The sequence below is a fragment of the Gossypium hirsutum genome, chromosome D02, assembly GCF_007990345.1.
Source record: "Gossypium hirsutum isolate 1008001.06 chromosome D02, Gossypium_hirsutum_v2.1, whole genome shotgun sequence".
Taxonomy (NCBI): Eukaryota; Viridiplantae; Streptophyta; class Magnoliopsida; order Malvales; family Malvaceae; genus Gossypium; species Gossypium hirsutum.
The window spans coordinates 41032600-41046817 of NC_053438.1; the positions used below are offsets into that span (position 1 = coordinate 41032600).

At 32.2% G+C, this 14218-nt stretch overlaps 2 protein-coding genes across 20 annotated transcripts; one reads left to right on the top strand and one right to left on the bottom strand.

Annotated features, from left to right (window-relative positions):
• The first annotated feature begins 651 nt into the window (after window positions 1-651).
• LOC107907636 (CASP-like protein 4D1) lies at window positions 652-1597 on the top strand. Its single transcript, XM_016834977.1, has 2 exons — window positions 652-973; window positions 1057-1597. The coding sequence occupies exons 1-2, from the start codon at window positions 683-685 to the stop codon at window positions 1312-1314; spliced, it is 549 nt and encodes a 182-aa protein (XP_016690466.1). The 5' UTR covers window positions 652-682; the 3' UTR covers window positions 1315-1597.
• Window positions 1598-8417: 6820 nt separating this feature from the next.
• Window positions 8418-12787, bottom strand: LOC107908436 (accelerated cell death 11). 19 transcript variants are annotated; one of them, XR_005910131.1, is made up of 9 exons: window positions 12160-12680; window positions 11899-12071; window positions 11719-11762; window positions 10506-10680; window positions 9811-10104; window positions 9566-9656; window positions 9359-9413; window positions 9027-9099; window positions 8418-8782 (listed from the first exon to the last, which is right to left on the bottom strand). XR_005910131.1 is itself a non-coding variant. In XM_041088253.1 (7 exons), coding segments are annotated over exons 4-7 (435 nt in total). In that variant the 5' UTR covers window positions 10508-10581; window positions 11719-11749; window positions 11899-12071; window positions 12160-12680; the 3' UTR covers window positions 8418-8716. The 19 variants fall into 19 exon arrangements, 4 of the variants coding, with proteins under 4 accessions (XP_040944187.1, XP_040944185.1, XP_040944184.1 ...); XR_005910124.1 differs by lacking the exon at window positions 9566-9656 and having other exon boundaries at window positions 11719-11787; window positions 12160-12681; XR_005910134.1 differs by lacking the exon at window positions 9566-9656 and having other exon boundaries at window positions 11719-11749; window positions 11899-12067.
• Window positions 12788-14218: the final 1431 nt, after the last annotated feature.

A 14218-nucleotide genomic window follows, 5' to 3' on the forward strand; every position in this document is an offset into this window, starting at 1 on the left:
TCAAATTCTATTATTAGTGTCACACTATGTGTAAGTTATGAATTTAATTCTTCTCCAATTTGATCGTTTTTAGTTCATGTACTTGAATACAAATGTTTTATAATTATACATTGGATAGAGGGACCCTTGGTTGAATAGTATAATTAGAATTTTAGTGCCTCTCAAATGTAAATAATTCCATTAAGAACTTTTAACCATTTTTTTAATAAAAAATACAATTTTGACTCCTCTTAAAAAATTAAAAATTTAAATTTAAATTATTTTTATACAAATTTTTTTAGCTTTTAGCACATAATTTCTACCTTCTTCACTGATGTTGAGATAGTGTTTGACGTGAAACTCAATTAGACTTGTTAGGTTGGAATACATAGTCCAAAAATCATTTACAACGTTGCGCCGTTGAAGTGAACAAGGATTAACTTGGAAACATCGAAAGACCCAACCTATATTCAAGACTCAGTACACACAAACGGACTTGTACATCGAGAGGCCTGCACTGCACTTTAAATAATTTAACCAAAAATACAAACATATATATTGATACAACCAAGAAAATAAGAAGCCTTTTTGTTTTCTATAACCCCCCCCCCCCTATACATATCACTTATAATCAGGATTCATTTCAGATATAGAATAAAATCGGGGAAGAGGAATTAGTGTTAAATAATTAAGTGGTTGATATATGGCATCCAAGAAGGGTATGGCAATTGCTAGCCTTGTGCTTAGACTTTTCACTATTTTATTTGCAGCTGGCTGTATAGTGGTTCTCATACTAGACAAGGCTCCCAACGGTGGCGATTCCAATGTAACATTCAGGGATGTCATTGGCTACAAGTATGTTTTCGCCACCGCTGCTGTTGCAGCAGCCTATTGCCTATTGCTGTTACCCTTTACAATGTACCGTGCTTGTTGTACCGGAAAGAAGCTCGTTCGTGGTCCTTTCTTGCCTGCCTTGTACTTTTATGGAGACAAGGTATCCGCCATTTACATTATTAAATTTCCTCCTTTTAGTCACCAACATTGCTAAATGCTAATTATATTTCATTACTACGACAGGTGGTTGCCTTTGTTTTGGCATCGGGTGTTGGTGCCGGTTTTTTGGACACTGCGGATCTGAAAGTAGCTTATGGTGATTTCTTCGAATTATTCGGGGAAGATTTCAAGGATACTCCCTTGGAAGGTTTCTTTAACAAGGGATATGTGGCGACGGCTCTTCTAGCAGGTGCATTCTTATGCATGGCTATTCTTTCACAATTTTCCTTCCCCCGCCGACCCCCCACCGACGCCACAAACAAAGGTTTCTTCTTCCGATGAATGATTTCTCTCCGATGCCAACAACACTTGATATATCTTTGACTTTGAGTTGAGGCCAGCAACAACATATATTTTTCTTTCATTTTTATTTATTTATGGCTCAAATAAATAAGATGGTGAAAAGCATCAAATTGATGTCTCTCACTTAGATAAATGATGCTTCTTCTACTTTTAGCTTAACCAAGACCAACACTGTAGGCTGTAGCATCTATAATTACTGTCTGCATAAATAAAAGTACTGTTTTTTCTCATCATTAGCATACGATTCTTTTTGTAGAAAAGTTAGTATTTCAAAATTTTGCTTAATACTTCTTTTAGCTAAAATATTGTACAAACTTTTATAAGTGTGGTCTCCATTTTGTATACTCGGTTATCTCAATTTAAATTTCTCTTACAGTAAATGTTAAGTATAATGATATGTTGTCACGTGTTAAGAAAAAGTAATAATTTCACTTATTTTTAAAATATTCATAAAAATTTAAAAAAAAAATCTAAAACCCCCCAAAGGCTTAAAACTTAGAATATTACAAAAACAAAAAAATCACATTTTTTTTTCAAATTATAAAAGATTTAAAAATTATTAGAGTTGGCAAAATAGGCTCGAGCCCGAAAGCCCGCCCATGCTTATCCGAGTCCCAAAAAGTATGAAAAAAATTCGAGCTCGAGAAAGTTAGAACCCGACAAAATCCGAGCCCAAGATAAATTTGACTCAAAGCCCGACTTTACAACTAAACAATCATAGTAGACTATAATTTTATGATATTACTTAAAAATAAAATTAAAATATAAATAAATGATAAACCATGATTTTTTTGAAAATTTATTCCTAAGTATTGCATGTTTGTACTATTTTTTATTAATTGGGAAAATAATTTTATATTAAATTATAAAGTGAAATAATTTTTTTAGAATATTAATTTAATTTAAAATATTTTAATACTATAATTATAAGTGTATAATAAATATATAAAATTAAACTTTAATGATAATATAATAATATATTGTTAGAGTTGTGTGACCCAAATTCTAAGAGATTGCTTGCAAGTCAAGTTAAACAAAAATATATTTTCTTTCTAGAAGATTTAGTATTTATTAGTATAATATATTTAACATTTATTAGTATAGTTTATTTGACTTACTAATTCAGCCTATAAATAGGCTCTTTTACAATCTTAGAAAAATACCCATTAGATTAGAACTCATAACACATTCAGATAATTTTATATTTACGTTTTGAGGGTTCTTTGTTTTTTTGGGTTTTCGGGGTTTAGTTTTATCTCCATCGTTTGTACTCTTCATTCTTTAGCCATTATAGTAAAATTATCTTTGCCCGTGGTTTTTTATCCTCTTTGGAGGAGTTTTTCCATGTTAAATTTGTATGTTCATCTTCTCAATTTCTTCTGCTATTTTTACTTGTTTGTTGCTTAATCGGGACGATCCTAACAAGTGGTATCAGAGCTAGTTTAATTTTCATAAATCAGCCCGTTCAGATATGGCAGCAACAAGGTTTGAAATGAGAAGTTCGATGGTGAGACAAATTTCAATCTATGGCAAGTTCGGATGATGGCAATTCTAGTTCAAAACGGCTTGAAAAAGGTTGTTACAGGGAAAAAGCCTGAAAATCTAAATCAAACAGAATGGGAAGAGCTTGATGAAAAGGCCTTGTCTGCAATCCAGTTGTGCCTCGCGAATATAGTATTGCAAGAGGTATTGATGGAGAAGACCTCATTCGCCTTATGGAAAAGGTTAGAAACTCTTTATGTGACTAAGTCTTTGGCTAACCGTTTAGTGTTGAAACAACGTCTATTTATGTTTCGCATGAACGAAGGTGAGCTTCTTAGAGATCACATTAGTCAATTCATTACTCTTTTAAATGATTTAAAGGACGTTGAGGTTCATATTGACCATGAAGATCAAGCTATGCTATTATTGTGCTCTTTACCCTCTTCATACAAGTCTTTCAGGGAGACCTTGATTTATGGAAGAGACAAACTCTCGTTCGAAGATGTGAAGGGTCATTTGTTGAGTAGAGACAAACTCGACAATGAGTTTGGTTTGAATAGCAAAGCAGATAGGCAAGCTTCCATTTTGGTAGCATCAAAGAAACGAGACAAAAGGTGTCGCTATTGTAAAAAGTTAGGTCATGTCAAAGCAGATTGTTATAAACTACGAAATAAAAGAGCTGCTGAGAGTAACGAGGAAGATGTAGTTGGTGCTAATTTGGTCAATAAAAGTGGTGATGATTTCTTGTTAGTGTCAACGAGCGATAACTCCAAGCTTACGTTTGAGTGGATCCTAGATTCAGGATGTTCTTTCCACATGTGTCCCAATAGAGAATAGTTCTCCACATACAGTTCAGTTGAAGGTGGAGTTGTGCATATGCGAAACGATTCATCTAGTAAGATAATCGGTATTGGTACTGTTAAAATTAGGATACACGACGAGACGATTAGGACACTCTCAGATGTCAGGTATGTACCTGATTTACGAAAGAATCTCATCTCTTTGAGTATTTTAGACTTGAAAGGATGCAGAATCAACATCGAGTCGAGCGACATTAAAGTATATCATGGAGCTCTCGTTATGTTAAAAGGTAAAAGAACTGGCAGTCTTTATATTCTGGAAGGTTCTACAGTGACCGGTGAAATTGGACGTCATTCGTCCGTTACGGAGTCAAAGTCAACTCGTTTGGAGCCGAGGCAACTTGGTCATAGGAGGGAAAAAGGTATGACCGTTTCGTTGAAGAGAGGTTCTCTTTTGGATGCAGGTTTTGAAAAGTTAGGGCACTGTATTCGTGAAAATCAGACCCTGGTTAGTTTTGATTTGGCAGTGCATAAGTCGAAGGCTAGAAGTTTTCCAGCTTCTAAGCATAGATTTGACTTAGTTAATTCCCTGCATAGTTCAAGATAGGCCCGTGGCGGGTTTTGGCAAAGATGGCGTTGAAAGAATTCGTGTCAAAGTGGAGATTGTTAGAGTTGTGTGACCCAAATTCTAAGAGATTGCTTGCAAGTCAAGTTAAACAAAAATATATTTTCTTTCTAGAAGATTTAGTATTTATTAGTATAATATATTTAACATTTATTAGTATAGTTTATTTGACTTACTAATTTAGCCTATAAATAGGCTCTTTTACAATCTTAGAAAAATACCCATTAGATTAGAATTCATAACACATTCAGAGAATTTTATGTTTACGTTTTGAGGGTTCTTTGTTTTTCGGGTTTTCGGGGTTTAGTTTTATCTCCATCGTTTGTACTCTTCATTCTTTTGCCATTATAGTAAAATTATCTTTGCCCGTGGTTTTTATCCTCTTTGGAGGGGTTTTTCCACGTTAAATTTGTGTGTTCATCTTCTCAATTTCTTCTGCTATTTTTACTTGTTTGTTGCTTAATTGGGACGATCCTAACATATATTATATTACTATTATCAAAATCAATTTCCTAACCTATATACTAAATTAGAATATATCTACTACATAAACTAACATAATATATACTATTAATAATATAATATAATATATAATTATTACTAATACATAAAATATTATTAATTGTAATATATAATGTGGTACTAATATATATAACTATTATTACAATATAGATTACAATAAAAGATATAGTATTACATGATATTATAATGTTCAATCATTGGTGCATACATATAAACTATTAATATATTATTTATTATTTAGTATGTGATATGATACAACATTATATAATATAGTAGAAAGGCTAGCTTTCATATGTACGAAAGTATAGGGACTTAAAGCATATGTCAACCAATATAATGATAAACAATAACATATAATGTACTACTATTATATATAACTATTACATTATAGATTATAATAAAAGATATAGTATTACTTGATATTATAATGTTTAATTATTGATGCATATATGACTATTAATATTTTGTATACTATATGGTATGATATAGCATAATATAATATTGAACAAGTGCTAACTTTCAAATGTACGAAAAGTATAGGGACTTAGAGCATATTTCAATCAATATAATAAACAATAATATATAATAATTAATATATATATGTACTACTATTATATATGGCTATTATTATATTATAGATTATAATAAAAATGTAGTATTACAAGATATTATAGTGTTCAATCATTGGTGCATACATATAAACTATTAATATATTATATATTATATGATATAATATAAAATTATATAATAAAGGAGGGCTAACTTTCAAATGTGCAAAAAGTATAGGGACTTAGAGTATATTTCAATCAGTATAATGACCGAGCCCTGACTTGCATGCACCTGGGCTTAGAAATATGCAATTAAATATATGAGATTACATGCAATGTCTGCAAGTGTACAAGTCGAATTGTATTATAATTATAATTACAATGAAATATTGGAAGTAGTCTGAAGATCATAACCAAGGGAGGTTTGATTAAACTAACCTAGGTTTAAATAGTTACTAATTTACTCGTCATATTACGATTAAAGCAAAAATTACGAGTTTCAATAAACAGGACTAAATTGCATTGATTATTAAATACCAAATTAACAATCAAATTAACCAGGCAAAAAGGTGATTAACTTCCATGTTCATGATTAACTCAGATTCAGGGATTTTTACCAATTAGCTAATAATTAACCTAGGCAATACTTTTCAGCCTATAACTAACTTAATTAATCGTCTTAGACCACTTATCTTTTGACCTGATGGAACTAAGTCGAGCTAGGTTGAACTGGTGTTAAGTAGAATTGTAACATTCCACCCGATGTAGTCCTAGTGTTCGAATATTGTTTATCAAAGTATGGTGTTTAGAGCAAGTTCTGAGTGGGTAAGGTATTAATTGTGACTAAGTATGTAAGTCTGTGAGCGCACCCTTGGGAGAAGCTTGTGATGGGCGAGCTTGATGGTTTGGCGGACTCTTTTGAAGAGTATATGCCACCTCGGCTGTTAGAGGAATATGTTAAGTCCTCAGCTTGATAGAACCATTTATTATATTATTATTATTTTATTATTCTGGCTGAACAATTTAGTTAGACATATGGGAATTAGTTAGAATAGAACTAAATTACCGTAGCCAATAAGACTCGTATTTATGATGAGAGAGAAAATTCTTAGTTACAAGAATCGAGGAGGTTAGTGGAATAATCGATTTATCCACTAAACCTAGCTTTCGTGTTTATTTGTATAAAGTTGGTATTAGCTTCTTGAGCAAGCTTTTACGTCTTCTTTTGTCTTCACAGTTTCTTCTCAAACTTTCTTTTCACTTTTCTCTCAGAAAGTCTAAGACCAGAGATCTGCTTAAAGATTTGGGTTCGTTGTACTCAACCAACTCTTTCCTTGTTTTAGCACCTGGTAAATGTCGGTGAACCTTAGGTTATTTTCATGGTTATTTACGTGACTTTAGAGTTGCACACTTAAGAATCAATTTTGAGTGTAAGGCAGAAAACTTCTTAAATCTGGGTTTTGTGATGATGTTACTTGCAAGTTTATTTAGTTTTCTGGTATATAGTTTGATAAGTTTAACTATTTATATTATAGCTCAAGACACTCCTATAAGTTCTCGTGATAAGGGCAAAAGTCTTGCTATTTGAACTTGCTGCATTTTCTGGTGAGTTCCTTCTTACTCCATATGTGTGCAATGTCTTTGTTTATGTTTAGTTTAAGGTAAGTATATATATTCTGTGAAGATGAAATATTTGCCCAAGAGTGATGAATGCTTGTTGTCATTAGTCTGGTTTAGTTTATCCGTGTTAAGATGTAAGAACCTTCTTTCTTGTTGAAGCCACTACCTCTTGCTTCTGAAATGAATAACATGATCAAATATATGGAAATGAATTCATGGTTTTGCCTTCAATGAAATGAGCATTGAACTAACAGATCGCGATATATGAAAATGATCGTGTAGCCTCTGGTAGGGCAAGTGTTATTACAAACCAGATTGGCAAATCATGACAAAGAAAATGAATGAAAGATTGATACGGCTCTGTATATGGACTAGGGTTTGTGGTTAACACGAAGAAGGTAGTTTGTATGGTTGCATGGGTGTAGTGTACACACTAAAGGAAAAGTGTCTGACGTATAGCCTATCTATGTTTGGTATTTGCCAATTGGCGAACTGTGTGACTCTACTGAGTTGGAAAGGCTTATTGAATTATATGGACCTATTGCAGTGTTTTCTTCTTGAACTTGCTAAGTTCTTTAAACTTACTTGGTTACCTTTCCTTTTCAGGCGTGCTAATGAAGTAAGGGATTCACTGAAGACTATGCCAAAGGACTATCATCGTTGTGAGACTTATTATATTTTGTATTATGTATGACATGAGGATGGTGTCAAGACATTTACAATTTGAAGAATGTATTTTGCACCTAAAAACATGATCATAACACTACATCAAAACAGACTTTTAGCGGCGCTTTTTTAGGCCTTATTTACTTTTTTAAGCCGCAAAAAAGTCGCTATTGAACGCGTCGCTAACTTTTGCGACGTTTTTAGAAATAAACGCCGCTAAAAGTCATGACCTTTAGCGGCACTTTTGTCACAAATACCGCTAAAGACCATGACCTTTAGCGGCGCTCTTGTCACAAATACCGCTAAAGACCATGACCTTTAGCGGCGCTTTTCCCACAAACGCTGCTAAAGACCATGACCTTTAGCGACGCTTTTCCCACAAACGCCGCTAAAGACCATGACCTTCAAAGGCGCTTTTCCCACAAACGCCGCTAAAGACCATGACCTTCAACGGCGCTTTTCTCACAAATGCCGCTAAAGACCATGACCTTTAGCGGCACTTTTGTCACAAACGCCGCTAAAGAACATGACTTTTAGCGACGCTTTTTATCACAAACGTCGCTATAGAACAAACCTTTAGCGACGCTTCTCGCAAAAGCGCCGCTAAAAACATATCATGCAAAAAAATTATTTTAATCAAATAATATTTATTTTTATGATAAATATTTTATTTTATTTTATTTTATTTTTAAAATTTTAACTTTCAATATACTTTTAAGGATAAATAAAAAAAATATTATTTAAATTAAATTTTCTATGAAAATGATAAAAAAAAAGGCAAATAAAGGAAGCTTAAATAATAATAAAAATTAATAAAAGTGAGAAAACGTAAATAATTAATAAAAATTAAAAATTGTAAACCTCGAAATTTAGGTAAAATCAACACCAATGCAATGCAAGCCATTGTTGAGTCTAATACAAGTGAAGAAACTAAGATCCTAAGAAAAGAATCCTATTTTACTAACAGCATAAATGCAACTGACAAGAAATATCCATACTTTGTCCAGTATTTATATCGAAAAATCAGATCAGAAGAAGCAATCCCTTTGCACACCATTTCAATTCCTAGTAAGGCCTTCGAAAGTGGTTGATGAAAGCCGGCATACACATCCGATCAATCAGCTTTCAGTTTTAGAATTTCCTTGGCGGTCCTTAAACGAAAATAAGGCATAGGGCATGTGTTCCTACATAAGCATGGAAAAATCCAACTCAGTTCAAATACAAATAACTAGATATCGAGTTTCAAACAAATGAATGTGCATGTGAGAGTATCTCCAATATGTACTTCTGCCTTTTGTCATATATTTAGGCAGATAGACAATAGATTTTACATCCCAACAACTACTGCCCTGAGTACTAGAGTTTAATCACAGAAAAATCAAAATAAAACATGAACTACAAAGATAAAAAATTGTTCCATGGACTTACCTGCTCAAAACAAAGACTTAAGCCTCTGCTGTAGAAGTTGATATATTTTAACATAAACATGCCACAATCAAACCTGTACATAGAGAAAATTGTTTAGGGGGAACAATTCAAATTCTAACACAAAAGGCATATGACACCACGAAACTAGCAGTGCAAATTAATAATTGAATTCACCAAATATTTGGAACCAATTGCAATATATAGTTAGTATAAAAAGACTCAGATACCTATAAAGCTACCTCACAATCAATTACTACACAATATAAGTTATTTTGTTTAAGAAATAAGCTTATGAAGAACAAGTACTTCGAGTACTGCTCCCTATCATATACCTGACTAAGAAGTTTTGGTTTGTCTTCTGTTGAAAATGTAACTTCATGCATGGGCCTGCATCAGCACCAAAGAATGTAAATTTCACCATCCAAATGGATAGAAAGTATATATAAAGCTTCACCAAAAATGACAGAAGCATCGGTATGAGAATGGTAAAGCAGGAAGATGAAAACTAAATATGATGACATAAACTTGCAAAAACACACCTAAAACTGAAGTCAACTAAAGATGGTGGTGAAGCATTGCTCTGAGGTAAGAAAGTTGAACTTTGACAGGACCTTATCAGTTAATGCACTCCTAAATAATTTAAAGATCCAATACATAATATTCAAAAAGTATATGATGATCAAGTCCAAAAAAACCAAACTACCACTAACTTAACCAAAATTTTTGTATAAACAATCAGCCCTCACCTAAGGACATGCTAAGGCATAAATAAATAGTTAAATACCGGGAAAGATGTGAACTGTCAAGTAAAGAACTATCTCCATCTTGATCCTTAGACTTATTTGCTTCAAGTGCAAGGGCTTCAAGATTAGGCGATGAGCCAAAGGCAGGTGGTGGATGTATGCTGACAATTGAAAAGCCAGCTAGAATTGTCAGCATCATTAACAATACAGTTAATGTCCAAAGTGAAAATAAAAGCAAACTTCTGTCTGTTAGAGTATTTTGAAGAATTTTGAGCAGACTCCTCGCACAGGGGGTTTGAAAGAGTGGAATCAGTTCCATCAGATGTAGATTGGACCTACACAAGTAGGCAACCATCATGAGACATTTGACTATAAACAAAGTACAGTACATTTAAGAACAATCAAGAGCTGGAACCAATAGATTATGACATTTAGATGACACGTTATTTCAAATTTAGAACTTGAATGTTTAGAAGAAACCAGCAAGATGCTCGCATGAATATATCCAGAGATTGCATGGTTATGGTTTACATAGTAAGAAAAAAAGAAGGGAAAATGTGTTTGGAAATCATAAAAGTTAAACTGCTAACTGTGTTGACTATGCACATTATACCAAATAAAACATTTTACAATCCGTTAGCTTCATAACTTCATTCATACTTTTAGCCCCATTTATTTATTTATTAATTGAAAAAATGTCAGAAAAAAATGTACATTTCCTGCTACTCATACTTACATTATTTAGCTTTTCCTTGGAGTGTGGAAAGAAAATTTTTTTAATTGCAGAAAACCAACTTCCCTTCTTTCCCATACTGCCAGCATTACCATGTCAGCCAAAGCATGGGATGAAATAGAAAAACCAAATATCAGCAGCCCCAAACTGTGTATTATCAAAATGTATATACTTCTATCTGCAGACATAAAAGTATGCATAAATAACAGATTCGAGAATTCAAGTTCTCGACCATGAAATCAGATGAAACTGCCTAGAATCAAGACATGTAACACGATAACAAGAAATTAGCTTGATTATAGAGAAGAGAAAGGTCAACAAGAAAATCCCAGGAACTCAAAATTCATAGTTACATACCATTAACAGGCTAGAAGCTCTATTTAAGGTTATATCCACTACCAGCAATGAATCAAACAAATTCAAAATCGAAAATTTCTTTACGAACAAAGGGTATATAGAAGAAACAGGGGAATCTTCATAACCGAACCGGCTTCCATGTTAGTTAAACAAACAAAAAAACACAACCTCTAGTTTCTCACTTAACACCATTAAATAAAGGTTCCAAGCTAAGATGAAAACTAATGTATCAGTCCAAATTGCAGAAAATAAATACAGGCAGAAAAAGTCTGAAATTTTGTTTTGTTAAAGATCATAAAAGATATATTTGTCATTCTTTTATATATATAATAAAAAAGATAATATATGAATCCTTGACAATTAGCATAAACTTCCTTAAAGGACTTTTCCAGAAGAAACTTCTCCCAGCAGAACAAAGAAAAAAACGACAAAATAGTATAGAATTTTCCACTTTTTTCCCTAAAATCCATGATTTTGAGGGCAAAAATTAAACACCAGCAAAAAAAAATAAAAATCTTAGCAGTTTAAAGGTTAAAAGAAAACAATTTTCCAAGAAAATATCTGACACATAGAGAAAAGAGATCCAAAGACAGGTTAATACTTACAAAGAAACAACCTTGTAAAAAAATTTAAAAAAAAAAGCTCACTTTTTGAGAATTATAGTTATCTACCCTTTCCTGACCCCTTCCCCAAGAAAATAATAAACACACATCCAGAAAAAAAAAAGAAAAGAAAGAAAGATTGCCTTCATCATGAACAACATAATTCACAGAAACCCAAAACCTTAAACTAACAAATATACTAACCCCCCCCCCAAAAAAAAAAATTGAAAGAGATCGTACATATATCATGTAAGTACCTTAAATGGAGAGCTTCTAAAATCCCAAATTCTGCAAGCAAACCCTTCAAAAAGCTGAGTTATAAGAAGCTAGAGAAAATAAAGGTAACAAGCACTAAGAGATGCTCACATTCAAGGATAACACCAGGATTCCTTCGAGAGAAAAATAAAGAGTTAAAGATGGAAGGGCATATAACGTACTTGGATGACAAAAATTGTTCAAATAAAGCTCGTACGAGGTCAAGACCCTGTCTAACACGATGCAGATCAGGCGAAGGGCTTCTCTGTTTTTTCACTGTCCCATTACCTACATCTGCATCAACTATATTTTCTAAAGTGGCAAACCTCTTTGATGCTTCCACAAGATTACCTACCTGATTTAAACCATCCGTCCATCATCAATTAATAAATTAAAGTTTTCAGTGATTGGTTCGAAATAGAGAGGGGGGAAATCAAATAAACCTTGGCGACGTACTCCATCTCCGCGAATTTGAAGGCGAGACCGAGGGAGTTAAAAAGAACAGAAACTAAAGAACAAGCATCACAGAATTTATCCAACGGAAGCCCTTCATCCTTGGTTCCACACTGCGATAACTCTTCAAACGCCTGCAATATTTGGAGTTGAAATTTGAAGTTGGAGGAAGAGACAAAAAACCTTGTGAGTTTGGGTTTGCTGGTTTGTTTTCAAAAAAAAAAAAGATCCTGGGGCATGGAAAAGAGAGTGAAGAAGCCATTTTTATTGTGGTTTAAGGCAAACCCAGAACTGGCTTCAGCTCTCCATATATAAACAAGAAGGAAAGAAAGATATAAAAAGAAGAAGAAGAAGAAGGAGGAGGAGGAGGGGATGTAATTTAAGAAATGGGAGAGAAATCTGAGGAAAAACCAAAGAAAAAAACAACCAAAGAAGGCGTGATTTTTGGGGTTGCTCAGTAAGAATTAGATGTTTTGAGGATATCGATTTTAGGGGGAAATTTTAGGGGTTTCAGGGGAAAAATTTAGTATAAAATCGCCTTTTTTTTTAAATAAAATATTTTTCCGGCGTTTTTTTATAAAAATGCCGTTATTGTTTATATTTTACGGTGTTTTCCATAAAAACGTTACAAAAAATTATTTCATTTAAAATAAAATGATGTTGTTTTGCTCTGCTAAAAATTTTTTATTTTGTTGCTAAAAAGTATTAATTAATTAATTTTATAAAATATTTTTTATTACTATTTTTTATAAATTTGATTTTTATAAAAAAAATCAAGAATTCTCAAAATAAATATTATATATTTTAATAAAAAATAATTAAATGATTGTAATTAATTATTAACTTAGAATTATCTAATATAAACAATCAACCTCTCACATATCAAATTTCTATTAAAGATTGAAACGTTAATCAAGATTTTAAATTATTCTTTTCTGATTTAATCTCCATTTTATTAAAGATATTTTTTTCTAACTAAAATATAACTAATATTTTGCTAGATGTTCGATGTGGAATGATTTTATTTTTTGTACTTCCATTTTTATTTGTTATAATTTGGTCCTATCTAAAATAGATAGTTGTCTATTCATATGAATATGTTACTTTTTTTTGTCAATGTTTTTTTTAAATCTAATATTTAAATATATCAAATGGTTTAGATTAAATATTTTTAAATATAAAAGCATTAATTTGAAGAACTATTTTAGTTGTCTATTCATATTGATATGTTACTTTTTTTTATTTATTTATCAATGTTTTTTTTAAATCTAATATTTAAATATATCAAATTGTTTAGATTAAATATTTTTAAATATAAAAGCATTTTTAAATATAAAATGGTTTAGATTAAACATCAAGCCCTAAAACAGTAAATTTGATCATTATCTTATAAGCCGTAAACACTAACCTCATATTAACACTAAAATGTAAACTCTAAACCTTAAACCCCAATCCCCAAGCCCTAAACCTAAACCTTAAACCCTGAACTCAAAACTATAATCCTAAAATAATAAACATTATGATGATATTTATTCATCATTATCCTCTAACCCGACCCAAATCCAAATGCAAACCCTACTCTGCTTTGCTCATTTTGTTTTCCCAACCCTGGACCTCAGCACTCGCCACTCACCCACCCTAACGAAGTACCCAATTTAATTTGATTAATGATTGCAAATATAAGATATTTGCTTTCTTTTGCAATTGGGCTATTCAGATAAATTAGACCTACCTGTCCACCACTACCACTATACCACCTGAAGCAGCATTCGGCTCTAGACTCGAGACCCAGCTAACACTTTTTGTTATCAAGAAAAAACAAACAGCTTTTTTCTTTTCGGGAGCAAATCGTCCAACTAACCCCACCGACTCTACTAGCTAAATTGAATCCCAACTTCACTTAATTATTTTCTAAAATTCAATATTTAATAAATTTTATTCGAATTTCAATATTTATAATATTTTCCTATAACCCTTTCTCAGCCTAAAAAATCTAGTATTAATTTCTAATGGGTATTAGACCAAGTAACAACCTCATTTGTCCATTTT